This window comes from Lutra lutra, chromosome 5, assembly GCF_902655055.1.
Source record: "Lutra lutra chromosome 5, mLutLut1.2, whole genome shotgun sequence".
In the NCBI taxonomy this organism is placed as follows: Eukaryota; Metazoa; Chordata; class Mammalia; order Carnivora; family Mustelidae; genus Lutra; species Lutra lutra.
In genome coordinates this window covers 102,808,875-102,832,478 of record NC_062282.1, presented here as the reverse complement: position 1 = coordinate 102,832,478, position 23,604 = coordinate 102,808,875, and the positions used below count along the sequence as shown (strand labels likewise).

The 23,604-nt window shown below is 35.7% G+C and overlaps 1 protein-coding gene across 2 annotated transcripts in view; it reads left to right on the top strand.

Annotated features, from left to right (window-relative positions):
- The window catches only part of CERT1 (ceramide transporter 1), a 112,688-nt gene that overhangs the window by 42,169 nt on the left and 46,915 nt on the right, over positions 1–23,604 (top strand). For both annotated transcript variants that reach the window (XM_047729061.1, XM_047729060.1), the window contains exons 4-6: positions 17,080–17,187; positions 17,968–18,106; positions 23,263–23,346. In XM_047729061.1, coding sequence (XP_047585017.1) covers positions 17,080–17,187; positions 17,968–18,106; positions 23,263–23,346 — 331 coding nt within the window. The remainder of the gene's footprint in view (positions 1–17,079; positions 17,188–17,967; positions 18,107–23,262; positions 23,347–23,604) is intronic.

Sequence of the window (23,604 nt, the reverse complement as noted above, 5' to 3'; positions counted from 1 at the left end):
GAGAGAGAGCGAGCAAGCAAGGGAGCTAGCACGGGGAGGGACAGAGGGAGAGAGCAACAGAAAATCTCAGGAGGCTCCCCGCCCAGTGGGCTCTATCCCATGACCCTGAGATCATGACCTGAGGCAAAATCAAGAGTTGGACCCTTAACCAACTGAACCACCTAGGAACCCCTAAACAAGTGATATTTAAAGACAAGGTTTTTGTTGCTATTTTTTAAATCTCTGGCCATCTCTTATGTTGTCTTGAGATCAAATGAGATGGTGTTTGTGAAAATTACTTGAAAACTAAAAGCTATATGAATGTAAAGATTAAGATGTTATTATTTGGGTTAAACATATTTTTCTTCTAGATGTGTCTGTGTATTATCAAAAGGCCTCTGTGAACATTTTTTGCATGATTAGCTTTTCAAAGAAGTGTGATTATTTAAAACAATCATAGGATTATTCCTACTATGTGATTTTGACTAAACATAGTTTCTTTTTACCATGAAAGAAATATACTCCCCCACCTCTCAAAAAAACTAGCAGGAGGACTCTCGTAGTACTGGCAGATTTAAGAATCATGTTGAAAAAGTTACATGCTCTTTGGCTCTGACAGTTTGTTTGTGGTAATCATGACATTCCTTTATTTCTATAAGGGAGAACCTTAGTAGATCTGAAATTTTGGTGATCATGGGCCATGCAGACTTTCCCTACATTTTGGACATTATCCAAGACATGAGGAATCATAGGAAGATACACAGTTAGGGAGGAAGAATCCAAATGATAATTATTTTAAGTGTTTATTTTCCGTAATGGGAATCTGCAGGCAGGTGTTTTATCATTTAATGTTTATACATTTATCGGTATCCCTTTGTGAAGGCCCACTAATTCATATCTGAAGCTCTGTTGAATAATTTCAGAAGAAAGGTTTATTCAGCCTGAGAAGTATAGGGATTTCTGAGGAAATGAGGTAGAAAACAATTTTTGAGATGAAGTTACATATTTGCCTGAAATGAGACGGAGTATGAAAAAACTTTCTTACCAAAATATTCTCACGGTTGAGCCACCTAAATGATGCCCAAGACTCACTTCAAAGACCTCTTAAAAACTGTGTTGTTCTTTGACATAATGAAATAATTTTTCTCATGCTGTTTCTGAGTCAACCTGATCTTGGTGCTTTTTCTCTATTTTTAAGAGCAGTTTCTGCTTATTTGACACTTTAATTTCTTTTGTCTTAAATTTGACATAAGCTTATTAGGGAACTATTTTAAAATAACTAGATGGCAGAATATACTTGTTAGTTCTTAGCACTTCTTAAATATCAGGGTCATATAAAGTCATATCTCTGCCATATTTAATCAACTGTAATAACTGGAAAATGTCCTTAACAGATACTAGAGATTCTTTCTGTATTTGTCTGCTTTATAAATGATTATCATAAAACTTGACTTTGTATTTTGAGTCTGGTTTACTTGGCAAAGACTTAAGAATGCAAATATAACTTTTTAACCACTGTTTTTACTTTTGTTTTTATTTATGTAAGTGATCTCAAGACCCTGAGATCAAGAGTCACACACTCCTCTGACTGAGCCAGCCAGGCACCCTAGTGTATTATTCTTTGTATAAGTAATTTTATGTGATTGGTGGATTACAGCCAGTTTTCCATTTACCTGTTTGTACCATATCATGGTGACAGAGGGAAGAAGATGGAATCAAATTTTACTTTTCCTTTACATTAATGAGTTTTAATTTTTGAGAGAAGTACAAGTCTAGCAGCTGCCAAAATAGTCAAGGATCTGTCATTTTTCTCAGGTAAGTTGTAGAAAAACCAAGTAGTTGGGAGCACAACTGGACTACATTAACTAGCAAAAAACTTCCTTATGTTTCTGGATGTTTCTCCCATTAAGGTTAAGAATTTGGTCAGTTAGTTAGTTGACCAGTGTGAGTTAGTTGCTAAATTGCTTATACTAGTAATCTATACATGGTTAGTAAATTTTTTTTAACACCTAAATATAGATCCTACACACTATCAGCCAGCACTTTCGAGGTTTGAGGTGATACCAAGGAAAACAAAATACCAACTTTCATTAATATTCTTAGGGTTCTGGAATAAAAATAATTTAATTTTGTAAGTTTTTGTTACCTGGAATTTTTGAAAGCTGACTTTGCCTGAGCTGACATCTGCATTTTGTACTTCATATGATGCCTAAATACTCAATAAAGTATATCATATACTTTATACTTTTCCATATGATAAAGCGTATCATATAGAAAAGAGGGAATGTCTTTAATTTATATCAGCCATGCTCTTTTATCTGTGGAAGGTCTTTATCTTTTACCAAGATAGTAAAAGAGCGGGGCGCCTGGGTGGCTCAGTGGATTAAGCCGCTGCCTTCGGCTCAGGTCATGATCTCAGGGTCCTGGGATCGAGTCCCGCATCGGGCTCTCTGCTCAGCAGGGTGCCTGCTTCCCTCTCTCTCTCTCTCTCTGCCTGCCTCTCCATCTATTTGATCTCTCTCTGTCAAATAAATAAATAAAATCTTTAAAAAAAAAAAAAAAAAAGAGGGGCGCCTGGGTGGCTCAGTGGGTTAAGCCGCTGCCTTCGGCTCAGGTCATGATCCCAGGTCCTGGGTTCGAGCCCCACATCGGGCTTTCTGCTCAGCGGGGAGCCTGCTTCCTCCTCTCTCTCTGCCTGCCTCTCTGCCTACTTGTGATTTCTCTCTGTCAAATAAATAAATAAAATCTTTAAAAAAAAAAAAAAAGATAGTAAAAGAGGAATCCAAGGATTTTACGTTAGGGAGAAAAAGAAGATATTTAGGTAGCTAATCATATTAACTTTGTAGCCAGTTGGGATATAGCTTAACAACATTTTATGTCAGAAAGGTAGGGACTGGGGCGCCTGTGTGGCTCAGTGGTTTGAGCCTCTGCCTTTGGCCCAGGTCATGATCTCAGGGTCCTGGGATCAAGCCCCACATCAGGCTCTCTGCTCAGTGGGGAGCCTGCTTCCCCCTCTCTCTCTGCCTACTCTCTCTGCCTCTCTTCCTACTTATGATCTCTCTCTCTGTCAAATAAAATCTTAAAAAAAAGAAAGAAAGAAAGAAAGACAGGGACATTTCTACAGATCAGTAAGAAAAGTTTACACAGCTCAAAACAAAAATAGCGAAAGACTTGAACTGGCACTTCATAAAACAGGATATTCAAATGGATAATAAACATATTAAAAAGGTACTCTGTGCTGTTAGTCATCAGGAAAACACAAATTTAAACCACGGGAGGTACCACCGTCTACCAGGCAGTATAACTTTAAAAAATAATAAGAAGAAGAAATAAAAAGATGAAAAAGGACTTAATATGATATGTTGATGAGGATGTGGAGCAACAGGTGTAAAGTGGTACAAACACTTCGGGAAACACTTTTGCAGTATCTGCTAACACTGAACATAGTTGTCCAGATCAGATGAATATTGAAAATTCGAAAAGATTACACAAGTATTGATTGATGTCATAGGTCCATTTATTTTAATTAAGGTTTTTAGGTTACAGGGAATACAAGCCAACCCATGTTGATCTTGAGAAATGGGAATATTGCCATGAACCACGAAAAATTATAATGCACTACTTGCAAAGAAAACTGGATCTGTATACTTAACTCTGAGTGGTCTTATTAACAAAATTCAGTTACTCTCCTATCACCTGCCTCCCCCACCTACAGTTAATGTAGCTTAGTTTCATTTTGTTCTTTTCTCTTTCATAGTTCCGTTTATCAATAACTTTTGCTCTCCCATCCTACTCTTGGTTTCTTTTTTCTTGGTTTGTCATGACTTTTTCCTTCTTTTTGGCTTCTTTTCAGCTTTAGCTCCCTACTGCTAACTGCTTGAATCTCTTGGCATTTCTCAAAGTGAATGTCTTAAGAAAATCTGATTGCCTGTTCACTCCAGGTTACTATGAATTGGCCACTCTTGGTCCATTTAAATAAATTACGTATTTACTTACGCTTAAAAGGTAAGGTGGGGTCGGCAGTTATACAAATAATAATGTGCTGAAAATGTATAATTTTGTATAGCATTTACCAAATTTGCAAGTATTTATAATACCATATATTTGCTGATGTGGGAAACAAAGGCAAAAGAAAAAAATTAAATGTCCTTAGTGCCTACAGCCCATTGACAAGTCCTTGAAAAGGCAGAGTGACATTTCTCTAGGAACTCAGCTGCCTCAATGTTAGTACTTTGCTAAGGGCAAAAGGTAATCTTATCTTAACATTATCCTGATCCCCCAGGATCCTATAAATCTCCTTTAATATACAGAAATTACATTGGAAACTTCCTTTATCTCTTACCCCTCAAGATACATGTTGGCAATCCTCCTCCAAGCATATGCTCCACTGTTATATTTCTGAAGGGCGTCATGACTAAGGTTTTACTAGGTAGTTATAAATGACCTTTTCCTGACAATAGCCAGCCCCCTCAGCGTTCTAGAAACTTTGTTTCCAGAATCCCTTGGAGGCTTGTGCGTTCTGTAACCCCCTCCCAGCTTGAAGGTACATAGTCACACATCACAACCTCAGTTCAGCTCTTGCTGCCCACCAGGTTCTGTCCCTGTGCTTTAATAAAACTGCCTTTCTGCACCAAAGACATCTCAAGAATTCTCTCTTGGCCTTCAGCTCCAAACCCCATTTTCTACGTCACTTGCCACTAACAATTTAGATGACTATTACTAGATTTTCAGCTTATTTTTCTATCCTTTATTAGTCTATAGTTAGCTTACAAAATATTTCTTTAGATAGGAAAGATTTTTAAAAAATAGTTAATCTAGAGTTCAATAGCTGTCTTATATCATTACTATAGAAAATATTAAAATGAGGCTTTATGCTACAAAAGTCATTTTTTTACTGTGTTTGTATTTGAATTTTTATCTAATCAGGAGGAAATATTTCTGACAGTCACCAAGACAGATGGGATTCTGTTTTTTTCTGTTTGATGTACAAAAGTAATGGTGGGTGGCATGGCTTACACATTTGACATCAGTGAAAACTATTCTCTAATTTTACTTGCTGAGTTTATTGGACAGATTATCTGGGAGAAAATGTTTTTAAAAAAAAAATCAAAGAACACAAAACTGCTCTTTTCATCGAATCTTTTTAACTCGTAGCTTTAAAAAAGATTTTGCTCACATGGTCTTATTGTCTGGTAAATATTCTGGGTTGATTTGGAATTGAAGGATGAAAGATAACTTTGGGTTAGAAACAGTAAGAATAGGTAGCAAAATAAGTGAATATCCTACAGGTTAAAATGTTATCCTAGATGAAAACAATTCTTGCCATTTTTCATTTACAGAAAGCCTATCACCTTGACAGATGAGATAAGATTGTCCGTACGAATTCTGTCACTGTTCATTTCCTAGACACTTTTTCTTTTCAGAAACATTCCTTTGATCTGTAGAGGGATAGAGGTGTAATTAGGTATTGTCATCATTTAATTCCCTTTCTTTATTTTCCCATTGCCTTTCTTTAGTTCTGGTCACTGAGTGACTTGTTTGAATAAATTCTCCAGCTTTCTAACTAAAATCCTTTCTCGTATAGCCAGAGTAATCCTTTAAAAATAGATATCTGATTCTTTATTTCCGGTTTTAAATCTTGTTTGGCTTCCTATTTCCCATAGGATCAAGTCCATATTTTGCTTATAAGGTACTTTAGAGGGAGAAATAGTATTACACTAAACTCCTGTCATATTCATTTACTATCCATTATTTAAAATGTGTTACATCAGGATTGCTCTAATGGGAGTCTTTTGTTCTAACATATGTCTGTTGTAAGGAGATGTTACGTGTTTTGATATGGTGGAACTTAAAGAAATAGACAAGGAAATAAGAAGTGTGCCTCATAGTGAAGAAATCTTTAATACTTTGTAGTATTTATATTATAAGTGCTTGATAAATGTTAAATACTGTATTCCCCCTTTACCCCTAACATATGCAGGATATTCCTTTATATTACTACTCTAGAAACACTTTGTAGGGGAAAATAAATTTTAAAAAAGCTAATAGCAAATGTAACAAAGTATCACTACTACTCTTTTTTTTTTTAAGATTTTATTTATTTATTTGACAGAGAGAGATCACAAGCAGGCAGAGAGGCAGGCAGAGAGAGAGGAGGAAGCAGGCTCCCCGCTGAGCAGAGAGCCCGATGCGGGGCTCGATCCCAGGACCCTGAGATCATGACCCGAGCCGAAGGCAGCGGCTTAACCCACTGAGCCACCCAGGCGCCCCTCACTACTACTCTTTTAACTTACTTTATGGTTTGCCCCCCAAAAAACAAGCCAATGCCTATTTTCTTTCAGAAGAAAGCTCTGTAGGCATGGGATAAAAAAGTTATAATTCTATTCTTTTTATCTAATTGCAAAGAGGGGACAGTGGCAAAACTTACCATTTTTTTGTTATTGTTAAAACTTACTATTTTAGTTATTGTTGCTTTCTGAATGCCCTCAAATGTTCCAGAAATTGAAAAAACAGGTTTTACAATGTTTAAGAAGTATTTGCAGGTTTGTTGAAATGTAAGATTGTAATTAGCCAAGGAAACGGAACCATAAATTCTTCTCCACAAAGATCCTAAAAGAAATATAGGCACATAAAACAGTGGTCAGCAGGGGCGCCTATGTGGCTCAGTGGGTTAAAGCTCAGGTCATGATCCCAGGGTCCTGGGATCAAGCCCCACATCGAGCCCTGCATCGAGCCCCGCATCGAGCCCCACATTGGGCTCTCTGCTCAGCAGGGAGACTGCTTCCTCCTCTGTCTGTCTACTTGTGTGATCTCTGTCTGTCAAATAAATAAATAAAATCTTAAAAAAAAAAATTGTGGTCAGCAGATGAACCTTCTTTATTATTCTGGGACTTTGGCCCCAAACCTAAAATTACTAAAAAAGGTATGTATTCCTTTCTTAAGGGGTGGGGGGGGAATTGAGATCTATATCAAACATGAAAAAATAACCATAATTTATTACTGTGTGGAAGAAAAGCTACAAAACAGTATAATATCATTTATGTACAAATGTAAGGCTATACATGCAAAGAAGTATATGGAAGAGGGAACATTGGTCATTTCTGAATGGCCCAAATTTTCATTTTCTTTTTTGTAGTTTTCAGTATTATTTATATTGCTTGAAATGTTTACAGTAGACATATATCACTTCTACAAAAATGAAAACAAAAAGCCACAGAATACATTTTTAAACTACCTCACTTAAAAAGGGTAAAAAAAAACTAATAATACTGTAAAGTTACAGTGAAACAAAGACCTGCATATTCTGCACATGAAATGTATATCAGTGCAGTCTTTTTGGAAAGTACTTGACAAGAGATATCAGAAGTGCTCATACCCTTAAACCTAGCAATCTACTTCTGGAAACTATCATAAAAATACAACTCACCTGCAGAAAAATGCTTTATGTAGGAAGACAATAGATACTAAATACAAAGACCAGAAAAATATACAGGCCTAATGATATGCCTAATAAATATCAGAATTATAGTATAATAGAACACTAACAAAGCTATATTATAAGGAGAAGATTATATTAGATGGAAAGGAAAACAGGATATAAACTTTATCTCAGGGGCATCTGGGTTGTTCATTCAGTTAAGCATCTGCCTTCGGGTTAGGTCATGATCCCGGGGTCCTGGCGTTGGTGGGGGGGGTCCTGCTTGGAGGGGAGTTTGCTTCTCCCCCTCCCTCTGCTGCTCCCTCTGCTTGTGCTCGCTCTCTGTCAAATAACTAAAATCTTTAAAAAAGAAATAAACTTTATCTTAAGCTTTTGAGGGGAAAATGTACAGAGGATAAGGAAATATACCAGAGTGAAGAATAACTCTCAGTTAAAAAAGATTGAAGGTAGTTTTGTACTTTTTTCCTTACACAAGCAGATACTACTTTTAAAAACTAGAGTGGGAGTGGGGCAATAAAATCTAATCAGGAGAACTATTCTCGGGATTGGTTTTAAAAAGAGATTTGAAAGAAGTAGAAGCAAAGTCTCTGGATGTTGGAACAGTATAGCATAATGATTAACATCATGGGCACTTGAATCTGGAATTAAATCCTGGCTCCCTTACGTACCTATTCTGTGACGCTAAAGACATTAAGTCACCTGTAAAATGGGTATAATAATAGTACCTATTTCACATAGGCTGTTACAAGAATTAAATGAGATAATGCACTTAAAGTGTTGGCATCATGCCTGGTACAAGGTAAATATCCCAAGTTTAGCTTTGATTGTTGTTGTTACAGTGTATTCAAGGTGGCTTTCTGGAATTAATATCTAAAACAATTTTTTTTTAGAAAATTACTCAGCCCTCATCAACTCTCCTCTCAGAGCAAAATAGAAAAGATCTCTATCCCTTGGTATTTGTTTTCTAAAACTAAGGTGGAAAAAATGTTGAATAGACTGTCTTTATACTGCTTCATTTGATAGTTATCTAGTTATTTCTCACCTCCATTTTAATGTCACAGAAAAAAGTCAGTTGGACCTCCAGAATCCCTTAAAGTAGGGAGGAATTTTTTTAAAAGATAAGTCCGAATTTTGGAGTATCAAAGTTCTTTAGAATCATCTTTTGTCACTGATTGTGTCAAAAAGCTTTTAGTACAGTGGAAGTACTTGGTGGCTTACTAATTTCCCCTTTAGCTACAAGGATGTATTATGGAATCCAAAGCCCTAAATTTTAAGTGCAAGAAAGAGAGCTCTGAAGTCAAGAAAAGAGTGGGGGTAGCTGTTGTTACTCTCTACTACTTCTGTACTATGTTGTATTTGGGCATTTTTGTAGTACTTTTCATTGTAATAGGTAGGCAGTGTCTCATTTCCTATTTTAACATTTAACTAGGGTATGTGAGAAGGCCCTGTTTAACTCCTCCAGCTTCACATCTCACTACAGCACTTGGCCTATTTAGATATTTCTCTAAAGGAAACCTCATCTCATGTTCCAGGAGAAGAAAATGCAAAATAAATAACCAACTTCCATAAATGACCTTTAAATTATCTTATTGATACTGGGTTTTAAATTATGATATAAGAATGACTGGAATCTGAAAAGAAAAGAATATTTCTGGGACTAATCTGAGCAAATGTTCTATTTTCTAGTATTATTTGAAAAAAATATTCTACTCAGTGGAGTGCTGTTGAGATTTAGGCAGTTAGAATATGGTAAAATCCTAAGACCATTTTCTTAAATATATTTTAAATTTTCTTTGATTCATGAGGTGATATAATTTCTGGAAATTACTCTGAGTTGACCTTCTCATGGTATATTATTATCAATGAGTTGTGTTTTATCTTTCCATCTGGTTCAACAAAGGACTGCCTTACATTTGGCCTCCACTGCATATGTACATTTTTACCCTATGTTTAGGTATTTAGGTTTAGTGCAGAGAATCACAGCCCTATACTACCCATATCATTTTAAAGATAAGAAAATTAAGCCCAAGAAGGTAGTGACTGACTTGTAAAGTTTTTAATAGGTACTAGAACCTTCTCTTTTATTCTTGGGTTCTTGCAGTTTTAGAGGCTGCTGCTGGGTGGAGGGGTTGTCCCTAAGTATTTAAAAGGCTAAATAGATGAGATTTTAATGTTTATGAGCATGAAATTGCTATGCCAAATTTTCCTATCTCAAATAATATATTTACGTTTACTTAGACAAAAATAAAATTGTTGCTACTGCAACTTTTATGGTATTTTAAATCACAGTTATATTGGTTAAATAGTGTCTCACTTCTCATGTGGTTTGCTTTAAAACAATAATGTAAGATCTATGAATGTTCACAACTTAGCAAGCTTATTTGGTTTTATTACGGGTTTCAGAAATTTAATTTCTGAAAAATACTCCATTGTTTTAATGTTAGCATTTAATCTTGCATATTCTCTCTTTCCATAGTTAAAATAGAAAGAGACAGTGTAGTTGGGGGCAGGGGGAACTAGATGATTCTTGACACCATGAGAAAGTTACTTCATTTCTGTCTTAATTTCTTTGCTATGTTTCTTACTGGAGAGTGTTGTTAGGAAAAAGAATAAGCTTTTCAAAAGGTGGATGCTGTTAAAATAAGTCAGCCTTTTTGCTATATTTTTTAACCACTGCCTTTAGAGTCTAGATGGAATGATGAACAGATTGTATAAAATGATAATGTATAAGTTTCTCTCTCACATGATTAAGCCAAAATTCAGAATTTAATTGTGACTTTGAGGAAGTTTTCTTTTCAAAGCAGTTCTTAGGTATTTCTGTGTTTTATTAAACTTGTAACTTTGAACTTATTTAATTTATCTTGATTTTTTTTCTCAAAAAGTTGTATGTGTAAAGGTACACATGAAAGAATTAGTCTAGAGGTTACTATTGTATTTTGACCAGTAGTAACCTTCGTATCAGTTTACGGATTCTTGGAAAATGCTTCTGATCCCCTCTAGTGGCCAAAAGATTATGGGTTTTTTTTGTTGTTTTGGGATTGTTTGTTAGTTTTAATAAAAAGGAATATTATAATAAAGGTGTGGTATTGTAGTATTTAAGAGCAGTAAACCTTGTTCTATATAGGATGTATCCAAGTAAGTGTTTCACTGAACAAAAATAGCATTCTGTGTTTATGCAGAACATCTTCAGGAATCTGGTTTAGAAACACGCACATTGGGAAAGAAGGATATTTTTGCAAAGCATTCTATGAGGAACTTTAAGCAGATATATTGAAAGGGAAGAATATTCCTATCATGACTGTATTTGAGTTCTGCATTATTAATTTTAGATAGAATTTTGTGTTTTCAAAATATTATATGTTGGTAATTACAGGTTTTATGTAAGCTCAACTTCTTTTTTCTTGTGGAACAGTGAGTTGGATTAAGAAAAAGCCAGCATACCTTTGAAGTATTAGTCCCAAAATCATACTAATGAGGTTTTGAAAGCATGTTACAATTTTTAAGAACACTGAACAGAATATCAGTTGTGGCAATAAAGTAATTTTTTCCCATTTCCATCTTCCATCCCATTTCCATCTGGGGCTGACCTCGCCCCACTTTGTCTTCAAAAAGCATACCTTATTAATTCAGGACGAGTATTGTTGCCTTCAAAGTGAACATCTTGGGAAGCCAAAAGAGATGTCAGGAACATTGCCCTTTTCAGAATAGATTTTATAACTTTTCTTTTAGATGAGGCACCTGGGTGGCTCAGTCGTTTAGTGGCTGCCTTCGGCTCAGGTCTTGATCTCAGCATGCTATGATTGAGCCCTGCATCTCATGGGGCTCCCAGCTTAGCAGGAAACCTGCTTCTCCCTCTCCTGCGCCCCCTCTCGCTGTGTCTCTTTCTGTCACATAAATAAATAAATAATTTTATTTATTTGGTAAATAGTACCTATGACCAAATGTTTCTTTAAATGTTGATATCTTGGTTGATAGATTGGATTTTTTTTTTAGAGAAACCTGAAACTAAATCAAGCCACGTTATGTGAATAAGAAAAGCAGTCAAGCTTAATTATGTAGTTTGAAGATACTTCTTTAAAGTAATGAGAGTATTCTTTAATTTTTATTCTGTGACTCCCAAAAATTACTAGATCCCATTTTGTGGCTGTGTCATAAAATTACATGTGTGGTAATACCATCAGGAATGTTCTATGCAATGTCAGTATCATTGGCACAGTTACAGACATTTCCAGAATGACTAGATTTTATTTTTTTATTTTATTTTTTTAAGATTTTATTTATTTATTTGACAGACAGAGATAACAAGTAGGCAGAGAGGCAGGTGGGGTGGGGGGGAAGCAGGCTCCCTGCTGAGCAGAGAGCACGATGCGGGGCTCGATCCCAGGACCCCAAGATCATGACCTGAGCCTAAGGCAGAGGCTTAACCCACTGAGCCACCCAGGCACCCCCAGAATGACTAGATTTTAAGCAGTGAAGATACATATGTGATATACATTTATCAAATATACATATACATATGTACATATACATATAACAAATATACATATATTTGTTAAACATTTATTTGTATTTAAGTTACCTTAGTGTACTTGTTGGCTGAAATAGTGTGACAACTGAATCTCCATTATTTAAATTGAATAATAGCACAAGTGCTTATAGTTTATTTCTTTTTCCTTGGAATGATTTTTTATGCTTCATAATGGAATTTATTTAAGTGAAACCTTATTAGAGGTACATATACAATTACACTAAACTCTCAGTCTCCACATTCAGTTAAGAGCCATTACTTTAAATGTATGACACTATCAATTATTGCTGTAGTAAAGTCTTTTCTATCATCTCGAGGAAATACTGCTTGTTTTGAAATAGTGGAACCTGAAAAAATAGACGAGGAAATAAGTATGTTTTATGGTGGAGAGACCTTTACAAAAACTTGGTATTTCTGTTTTGTTTCAGGATTTTTTTTTTTTTTTTTTTTTTTTGACAGAGAGATCACAAGCAGGCAGAGAGGCAGGCAGAGAGAGAGGAGGAAGCAGGCTCCCCGAGAGAGCAGAGAGCCCGATGCGGGGCTCGATCCCAGGACTCCGAGATCATGACCTGAGCCGAAGGCAGCGGCTTAACCCACTGAGCCACCCAGGCGCCCCTTGTTTCAGGATCTTAAAAGATCTTTTTAAAAAAGTAGTTTTTACTTCCTCCAGGACTCATTGACAAAAAGCAACTAGGTGAAGAGTGTAGATTTATTTGGATTTAAATTTCAAATTGATTTTGAATCTTGCAAATACTTAGAATCTATTTTAATACTGTAAAATTTTTATTGTAAATTAGAGGATGGTTCTGTATTTAAATAGGCAATTCAGATTAATTTCTGTTTAGAAATGAATGACATGTAGGTGTCTAAGATAAGTGACTGAAGAAGTACTTATGTTTTTAGTCTGTTACAGATAGATTCTTATTTTTAATGCTAGTCTTCAGTATTTAATGAGAAACTTTACCAAACCAATATGACTAAAGTGTAGAAATACTACACTTAGAAAGTTAGTATTATTGTCAAAGAGAGAAGAAACTAGAACCATTCTAGGTAAAGAACCTAGCAGCTTTAGGACAGTATTTCAAAGGTCTTATTTTTTGTGAGCTATATGATTGGTGTAATTAGAATTCTCTTTTGGTGGGATTCTATTATATGGAAACAAGCTTACCTTTTTTCCTTTATTTTGTTGAAATACAATTTACTTTCTTAAAATGTATCCATTTTAGTTGGACAGTTGAGTTTGGACAATTATAATCTGTACCCCCCAGGTTTTTTTGTACCCCCAAATTTTCTTGTGCCTCTTTGTTTTGTTTTGTTTTGTTTTTAAGATTTTATTTATTTATTTGTCATAGAGAAGCGAGAGTGAGCACAGGCAGACAGAGTGGCAGGCAGAGGCAGAGGGAGAAGCAGGCTCGCTGCCAAGCAAGGAGCCCGATGTGGGACTCGATCCCAGGACGCTGGGATCATGACCTGAGCCGAAGGCAGCTGCTTAACCAACTGAGCCACCCAGGCGTCCCTCTTGTGCTTCTTTGTAACCATTGCCCCCATTGCTCCCTGGCCTACTTCTTTTCTTATAGATTAGTTTTATCTTCTAAAAAAAGTAGATTTTCTGGAGGTACAATTTACATAACGTGCATGCTTTATTTGCCCTTTCATTATTTTTTTTCCTGGCACAAAAATACTTATTTTGCTTCATCCCTAAAACATTGCTTTGCTTTGAGATGAGGAGTGGTAAGTCTTGGAGAAGAGCTTTGATTCCAGGCAGTCATAAGTTTATATGTAATTTTTTAGTAAATTGTTAGTTAAAAATGTATTGCATGGACTTTAATGGACTGTTTTATATAAATAAGCATTATTGAACTATGACAATTTCACTTTGAATGTTTGGCACCCAGCATATACTGGAAGTTTGAATTTTAAGAGACTACTGGTTTTGGGGCGCCTGGGTGTCTCAGTTATTAAGCATCTGCCTTTGGCTTGGGTCATGATCCCAGGGTTCTGGGATTGAGCCCCATCAGTCTCCCGGCTTCTCCCTCTCCCACTGCCCCTACCTGTGTTTCCTCCCTCAACTGTATCTGTCTCTGTCAAATAAATAAATAAAAATCTTTAAAAAAAGAGAGAGAGACTATTGGTTTTCACATGGGTAAATTTCTAGTCTCTTTGCCTAAGGATTTCTCTTCCATGAGCTGTTGTGTACTCTTTGGGTTGTGGATTCCTCTTCCTCCTTTCTCTCTTCCTCCCTCCTTTTCCTTCTTCTTCCTAGGATAATAAACTTAAGTAATACGGAACTGTAGAAATGTTCTGAACTAATATTAATATCATTTATGTAAAAATGATAGCATGAACATTTTATTTATTACTTTAATCAGTATGAAAATTTAATATTCTTATACCTAAAAGAACATTTTTTTGGGGTGCCTGGGTGGCTCATTCATTAAGTGTCTGCCTTTGGCTCAGGTCATGATCCCAGGGTCCTCCATTGAGCTCTGCATTGGGCTGATTTAGGCTCAGGTCATGATCTCAGGGTCCTTGAATCAATCCCATGTCCCCTTGTTGATCTCCGCATGGGGATACTTAGCTCACTCCCTCTCCCTTCCCCCCGCCAACTTGCATGCCTGCTCTCTTTCAAATAAATAAAGAAAATCTTAAAAAAATTTTTTTTTTCAATTTTGTCAGTTTATTAAGTAATCACACCATGGAGGATAATTAATTGAACTCCTGGATATTGGGGTACAGTTAGACTCCACACTGTAATAATATTTGGGGTTCGCATTCTTCAGAGCACCAATTTCATTGTCCACCTTTGTTAAGACAAAAGCAGTACTACTGATATAGATAAAAGAATTGAACATTTGAAAAAATTACTTCCAAGTGCCTAAAAAACCTGCTCAAATATTCTGGATCTCTGCTTGCTTTCTACTGTTAGTTTTAAAAACAATTATGGGGTGCCTGGGTAGCTCAGTGGGTTAAGCCGCTGCCTTCGGCTCAGGTCATGATCTCAGGGTCCTGGGATCGAGTCCCGCATCAGGCTCTCTGCTCAGCAGGGAGCCTCTTCCCTCTCTCTCTCTCTGCCTGCCTCTCCATCTACTTGTGATCTCTCTGTCAAATAAATAAATAAAATCTTTAAAAAAAAATAAAAATAAAAACCATTATGAATGGGGGGGGTGCCTGGGTGGCTCAGTGGGTTAGGCTTCTGCATTCGGCTCAGGTCATGATCTCAGGGTCCTGGGATCGAGCCCCGCATCGGGCTCTCTGCTCAGCAGGGAGTCTGCTTTCTCCCTCTCTCTCTTCCTGCCTCTCTCCTACTTGCGATCTCTGTTTGTCAAATAAATAAATAAAAATCTTAAAAAAAAACACAAAAAACAAAAAACAACTATGGATAACTTTATTTCAGTCACTAAACTTAAGAGATAAAATAATAGCTAATCATTTTTGGTATCACACCTTGTAACAACAATTTGGAGTTTTTCTTGGCTTACTTGATTATCAGGGTTAAGATTAGGAATCATTAAAATTAAGTACAATGTATTATAGAAACTATTTCCACTCACATTTTATATCCTCTGTGTTCTAGTTCCTGAAAATCCATTACATTTCCTATACAACTATTGGTTTACCCAAGACATCATTCTTTTCTTTTTTCAAATTTTTAATTTAAATTCTAGTTAGTTAACATATGGTGCAATATTTGTTTCAGGAATAGAATGCAGTGATTCATCACTTGCATATAACACCCATTGCTCATCACAAGTGCCCTCTTTAACACCCATCACCCATTTACCATCTAACCCATCCCCACCCACCTCCCTCCATCAGCCCTCATTTTGTTCTCTATTGTTAAGAGTCTCTTATGGTTTATTTCCTTTTCTTTGTTCCTGCCTCCCATATGTTCACCTGTTTTTTTTTTCTTAAATTTCACATATGAGTGAAACCATACGATATGTCTTTCTCTGACTTATTTCACTTAGCATATACAATCTAGCTCTATCCCTATCACTGCAAATGGCATGATCTCATTCTTTTTTGATAGCTAAGTAATATTTCTGTGTGTGTGTGTGTGTGTGTGTGTGCGCGCGCGCGCACATGCGACACACCCCATGCAAGGCTCCATCCCATGACCTCAAATTGAGATCATGACCTGAGTCAAAATCAGACACTTAACTGACTGAGCCACCTAGGCACCCCAAATTGGAAAGTTTATTTCTGCCATGAACTGTTGAAGTGACTACAAAAATTTTAAAAAGGTACAGTCTTCTAGAAGATCCATCTCCAGTTGTAATTACAAAATGTAAGCTGTAATAGTTGAGTGGTAAATGCCATAATCATGACATAGAATGATTGAGAATATGGAGACAAGTTACCTGGTAGAAAAGAAATGTCACTGAGACATTTTTATATTTGAGCTGTGTCAGAGTAAGTGACTAACCTATTAAAAAATACTACTGAAAGGTTTTTTGTTATCTTTTTAGCCTTATTTCGTCCAATTTTTTTATTGTGGTAAAATATACATAGCAATGTCATTTTAGCCGTGTGTCAAGTGTACAGTTCTGTGACATGGAGTACACTCATATTGAACATCACCCATTCATCTCCAGAATTTTTTCATTTTCTGCAACAGAAACCCTGTACCTGTTAAATTCCATCTCATTTCCCCCTCCCTCTAGTCCCTGGTAACCATTCCTACTTCATCCTTATGAATTTGCCTACTCCAGGTAGTTTTCCTGTTATCAAACACTTTCAGCCCACTAGCCCAACATGTAGTTGTTATTCAGTATATTTCTAAATTAAATGGCAGTTAGGAATGGAAAGGCATTATTTATGCCAGTGGCATGCTTATATTTCTTGCATGGACCCAAACTGCTAATTATTGTCATTAATGAATAACCCTGTTGATTTGTAGGAAAACTTTTGTTTTCTCCTAAGTGTTTTTTCCAGTTTTATTGATATATAATTGACATATAACATTGTATTAAAGTATACAACATAATCATTTGATATATGTATATATTGTGAAATGATTACCATGCTAATTTTAGTTAACATCTGTCACCTCACATAGTTGCAACTTTTCTTCTTGTGATGATTAAGTACTTTTTACTTAGTTTTTTTTCACCTAGTTTACTTTCATTTTTAGACTGAATCTGGGTATGGGTCTGAATCCAGCTTACGTCGGCATGGCTCTATGGTGTCACTGGTGTCTGGAGCAAGTGGTTATTCTGCAACATCCACCTCTTCATTCAAGGTTTGTGGTCATTTATGCTTTAAGGCAGCATAAATTGAGTTTAGGACTGAATGTTTGAAAAGATCTTATTTGATAGGTTTTTTGAAAGAATTTTCTATAATTTATTTGATGTTGTTATAGAATCATTTTTATGGGGCAAATTCATGATTCTTACAAATATAGAATGAACATACCAGATTTTACTTCATTCATCAATGAGTTAAGATATAAAGAAAAAAATGGGTTCAAGGGAGAATATATTGAAATGATTTTGCTAATATATGCAAAGCTGGTCAGTATTCAGAGATTAGTAACTAAATATATCCACTGGGCAAAGTTCATTTGCACCTCTATGGACATGAATCATTTACATTACTCTCTGTTTTCTACTACTTAAAGAGTTGTAAAATAGCTCCAGTGCAATGAAATCAGAGATTCTGTATGATGGAACAAGACGTTCTTTTAAAAGTTCTGTAGATGACATTCACCATTCCTTTGAAAGGTTACCCAGTAACATGTTTGCCCAAAGTCTTTTGCAGTTTTTCCTCACAGTGTTTAATTCGAAAATATTAAATGTTATATTAGCAAATTGCCAGACTTACTTCCTTCAAGCTTATCACCGTCAAGCCACTAATTAGTCATGTTCAGGCCTCTTCCCTATTATATTGACCTGATAGCTGTCCTTAACCCATTCTCTCAGTAATAAAATGTATACCTTAAAATGTGATGAAATTTCATAGGAATAAATCAGTTCCAGTTTTGTTAACTTGGATTACATGCCCCGCTTTATGTGTTTTGCAGAAAGGCCACAGTTTACGTGAAAAATTGGCTGAAATGGAAACCTTTAGAGATATCCTATGTAGACAAGTTGATACTTTACAGAAGTACTTTGATGCCTGTGCTGATGCTGTCTCCAAGGATGAACTTCAAAGGGATAAAGGTTAATTAGGCTATTACCACTATTTTTACTTGGAGAATGAATGGATTTAAAGCCTCTTGATCTTAAAGGGTAATGTCTTTAAGTGATAAAGGTAATTATAGTCACTTTTGCTGAAAACTCCCAATGTAACAGATTTCCGTGTCCATATAACTTGGATACTTTAATAATGCATCCTAAGTAATCTGATCCCCACATATCAGATACGATTGAAGATATTTAAGTGATTTTTAAACTCTTTATCCATTAAAAAATATATCTGTCATCTTGGTAACATGGGGCATTTCACATGATCATGTCTAATAAATTTACCCCATGGGGCACCCGACTTGCTCATTCAGTAAAGCATATGACTCTTGATCTCAGGGTCATGAGTTCAAGCCCCGCATTGGGCCTAGAGCTTTTTTTTTTTTTTTTAAATTATATATATAAATATATATATATATATAAATTGTGAGTCTTAGAGAGAAACATGTTTATGTTAAATCCTCCAAATCTGAAATCATTTCATCTTTTTATTCCTCTCTCTTCCTTCTTTTCTTCTCCCTTTATTTTTCTCTTCACTTCTTTCTCTCTCCCCATCCCTACCTTTGACCTTTTCTCATACAAGAAACCAATAATGGAGCTACATAGAGATTTAAAAATAATATTTAGTGAACTTTTTTATTTAAGAGAGATGATCTTTGTTTAACTTACTCATAATGTGAGTTTTAAAGTTATTTTTTTCTTTTTTAGCAGTAAAAAATAGTTATTTGTTGTGCAGGCAAAAATGAACTACTCATAGCAGTATTACAAAATAACACTAAGTTCATTCCCAGTAAAACTAGCTTACTTGACATGGTTTCATTTCTTGGTTTTATTGAATGTGTTTGATCTGAGTTCAGATTCTTTTTGTCTTCTCTCTTCTTTTTCCTCCTTTTGCCTTCTTTTGGATTGAGTATTTTTAAAATAATTTGTTATGTCCTTTGTTGGCTTTTTGGTTATAACCCTTTTTATTTTAGTGGCTCCTTTAGGATTTATAGTATGTACATTTAACTTATCATAGTCTACCTTCAGGTAACATACCTTTTCCAACATAGTATAAGAACCTTACAATTATGTGTTTTAATTTTTCCCCACTACTGAGGCAAGAGTATTCAGTGTTCTCTAACCAGTACCCTATGAATTATGAGGTTTTCCAATTTGTGTTGTGGGAACAGAAACTTTTCCCCGTACCATGTAGGTTTTGGATATGGTCCCTGAACTTTTTCATATGGTTCTTTCCCTGACCTCTATAGTTCCTTCACTTGTATGTGCTGATAGTACTGTATTGAATTCTCAAGGGGATCGTCTGCTGCTCTCTGGAATTCTTTCTCTGTATTGGTCTCTCCTCTGTAGCACTCTGTCAACTCTAGTTGCGTTTGTCTTTCTGTACTGTCATCTATTCCTCACCTTAGAGAGTCTCCAAGATTCCTCCTCATTCTACCACTTGGAAACTCTCCTGAGACAGTAACCTAGAGCAATCACAGGGCTCATGTTATTTGTTTTCTGACTCTCAGGAATCCCTATCCTTTGTTACTTAATATCCAATGTCTTGAAAACCTTTGTTTCATGTAGTTTTTCCTGTTTTTTAGTTTCATGCTAGAGGGTAAGCATATTTATTCTACCTTGATCAGAAACAAGCCCAAGGGTGCCTGGGTGGCTCAGTGGGTTAAGCCTCTGCCTTCGGCTCAGGTCATGGTCTCAGGATCCTGGGATCAAGCCCTGCGTCGGGCTCTCTTCTCCGAGGGGAGCCTGCTTCCCCCGCCCTCTCTCTGCCTGTCTCTCTGCCTACTTGTGGTCTCTGTCTGTCAAATAAATGAATAAAATCTTAAAAAAAAAAGAAAGAAAGAAAGAAAGAAACAGAAGCCCATGTTCCTCTTTAAATACTTAATTTTATCTAAATTAAATAGCCATGAAGTTCTTTATATTTGATATACTTTAAGTTTAGGCTCTTTAACATTTGATATTTATTTCTCTAAAAATAAAGACAGTTGAACTTCTCTTTCTCCTTCATTAAGACAGATGTGTATTCCTTTTTAATCAAAGTAAACACTATATACAACATCATTCATTTGCTTGTAGATAGCCTTTTAAACCAAAACAGGATATATATACAGAATTGATTTATTTTTAAATGATCACATCAATAGTATATAACATGTCAAGGGCAAAAGTGATAGTGGAAGGAACAGAAGTTGGGATGCAGTGATAACCAGGTTGTATAGAAGTTTTAAAAAATAATTTTAAACTATTCATGTTTGAATAAATAGCATCACTGGTAGACTAATGTATTAGTTTGCTAGGGCTCCTATCACAAAGTACTACAGACTAGGTGGCTTAAACAACAGAAGTTTATTTTTTCATAGTTCTGGAGGCTAGAAGTCTGAGATGAGCTGTTACCAAAGTTAGTTTCTTCTGAGGGCCATGAGGGAAGGATCTCATTTAGGTCTCTCTCCTCGGCTGTCTTTTTCCCTTTGTCTTCATATAATCTTCCTTCTGTAAGTGCCTGTGTTTAAGTTTCCTTCTCTTACAAGGACACTGATCATGTTGGATTAGGACCCACTCTGAGGACCTCATTTTAACTTGATTACCTCTGTAAAGACCCTGTATCCAGATGGGAGTCAAATTCAGAGGTATGGAAGGTTAGGACTTCAACCTACGAATGTTGTAGCCACACGGTTCAACCCATAACAACTGATTTCCCTATAAATGCTGTCTTAAGAAAAATACTGGTGCTTTTGAAATTACATATTGGATAAAGATGAAATAAGGACATGGACCATAATTTCCTACTTTGAAGATCAGAGTTGATGAACTGAGTCCAAGGATCTTTCATGAAATTATCAGTACTGAGTCTGTGACAGCAATGGATTATAGGTCGTGAATTCATCTACTTCTGTCTGTTTAGCCTTCATGCTAACTTGATAAGTGATTAATCCACTACCTTTACTCTATATTTACCCTTCCATTGAACTTTAGTCTTTCATATTTTTTTTATTGTTGTTGTTGATAATGAGAGTACTTTATTATCAGCCTACAGAAGTCCCTTTAGTATTTCCTGTAAGGCCGATTTAGTGGTGATGAACTTAACTGTAACTTTTGCTTGTGTGGAAAACACTCTCTCTCCTTCAGTTCTGAATGATAACTTTCCTGGGTTGAATGTTTTTGGTTTGAAGTCTCCTTTTATGGCTTAAAGAACTTTAAAAAATTCTTTATTTTTTATTAAGTGTGTCATGGAAATAGTATAGCAAATTCTCTTTTTATTTTAGGTGTTCAGTGTTTTTATATGAAATGTTTTATCAGAACTGTTAGTAAGGCACTTTCAGCCCAACCTTCCCCCTAGCATTCCCACACATGGTTCAGTAGGATTTAATTAACCCTTAAAATCTTAGATATATTGGGTTTACAGAAGTAGAAGACATTATCTCTAACCTAAACTGACTGTTTAGATTTAAAGGAAGACTTGTATCACTTTACAGGATAGTTTCTATTAATCTTCTTCTTCATTGTTAGTTTGATGACTTGAAGTAGATTTCTTAACATTTTCCACATCTCCTTTCTCAGCTGTAAAGTGGATATTATATCCAGCACATATGACTGTGAGAATTAAGTGAGAATATATAGATTAGCAGAACTTCAGTAAATAACAGCTGCTATTTTTAATGTGGTTCATTTGGATTATTGCAAGGATAAGGAAAGGAGGAATGATTGGGTTGGGGGATTTGTATTAGGACCGTAGTTTCAGACCTGTCAGATATCTCTTAAAGGATGGACAAGGAGTGCTTGGTTGAAAAGGAAAGGGGAAGGCCACTCTTTTAGCCAGAACAGGTCTTGTTTTCATCAATTGTATGTAATAAGTGTTGGGGTAGAAAAAGAAAGTTGAAAATCCCTGTTTGGTGGTACTAGGCTGTTAGATGGTTAAAGATACGAAACCCAAAGTAGATACTAATGAGGTAAGTGAGGCACAAAACGTTCAGTAGTATTTAAGAACAGTTCATCCAAATAGTATTTAGTCAAAGTCAGGATCTTATCTGATGATAAGTACTGATTTAAAAGCAGAGCAGTATGCTGTGTTAATGAATTTCTTAGAATTGATCATATGAATGGTGTCTGCATTCATAGAAGTGAACAGTAGGTGTTAGTACATAATAGCGGTTTATGATTTGAGAAGTTTGTTGTAGATGAGTAGCAAAATTTTTAAGTGATGAAGAAATGAAATAGCCTAGTAACAAGAAAATGGCAACACAGAACAAAAGTATTTTCCTTGATGATTGCTACCATTTAGGGGAGGATTAAGGAACAGGAGTGAACTCTGCATCTATCGGAGAGAGAGCGCGTGAGCTAAAGTAGATGAAATGTTTGTTGTAGAACGAAATTACTCTTGATGTAGAGATACAGGCAAGAATTAAGATATTAATTTCTTATGTGGAAAGGGAGTACCTCAAAAAGGAAGACATGGAGGGGCCATTAAAAAGTGTGACAGCAGAGAATAAGGTTGGGGGCTAAGGTTTATAAATTTGCATTAAGAGTGGGATTCATAATATAGAGGATTAAAGTATGTTAGGCAGTAGAAAAAGGGATAGTACATAGAAAAAAAGGTATGCAGAAGGAAAACATGGGGGGATTCTGTTTTTTCTGGAATGGGGTAAGTTAAAAGGAATGTCTAGGCACAGGCATATTAGGATGAATGAAAACTGATATCATACCTGTAAGTCATTCTGTTTTCCCTATATATGCAGAAATAATAAATTTAAGAACTCCCAGAGGCAAGTTACGGCATCTTCTGCATGCAAGTTACTCTTTTACAGTCTTCTTCAGCCCTTGCAGGCCTCTGGTAGAATTATGAAATTGCCCCCGCTAGGTAGGAAGGGATAGGAGGACTAAAAGATAAAATAATTCATAACTCAGTACTGTCTCTTACGCAAATGAGAATGGGTATGGTTTTAATAATAATGTATTGTATTTAAAGACATTCCACAGCATGTTTATTGGGCATACCTTAACAGCTACTGAAAATACAAAGGTAAATAAGGTCTCGTACTCACAGAATCCAGAATATATTCTCGTTCGAACATAAGAATAAACTGTTTAATTCCTATTTCCTTTTACCCTAATATCCTTCAATATATTTTATTTAGTGGTAGAAGATGATGAAGACGACTTTCCTACAACACGTTCTGATGGAGACTTCTTGCATAATGCTAATGGCAATAAGGAAAAGTGTAAGTAGTACATTTTTTCCTCTCAGCTACATAAAGTGTTCTTTCTAAAGTTACATAATAAGTAAGTATATAACAAGAATAATTATCTAATTGAGCAGTTTTTTAAAAGCAGTGTAACTACTGGAAAATGAAAGTTCCTTCTAGGAAAAGACATGTAAGTAAAATACATATTCTAACATTAAATAATAATGGCCACTCATTATCTGACAAGACTCATTCTGAATTCCATACATTGGCCCACTTTTTTCAGCAGTATTT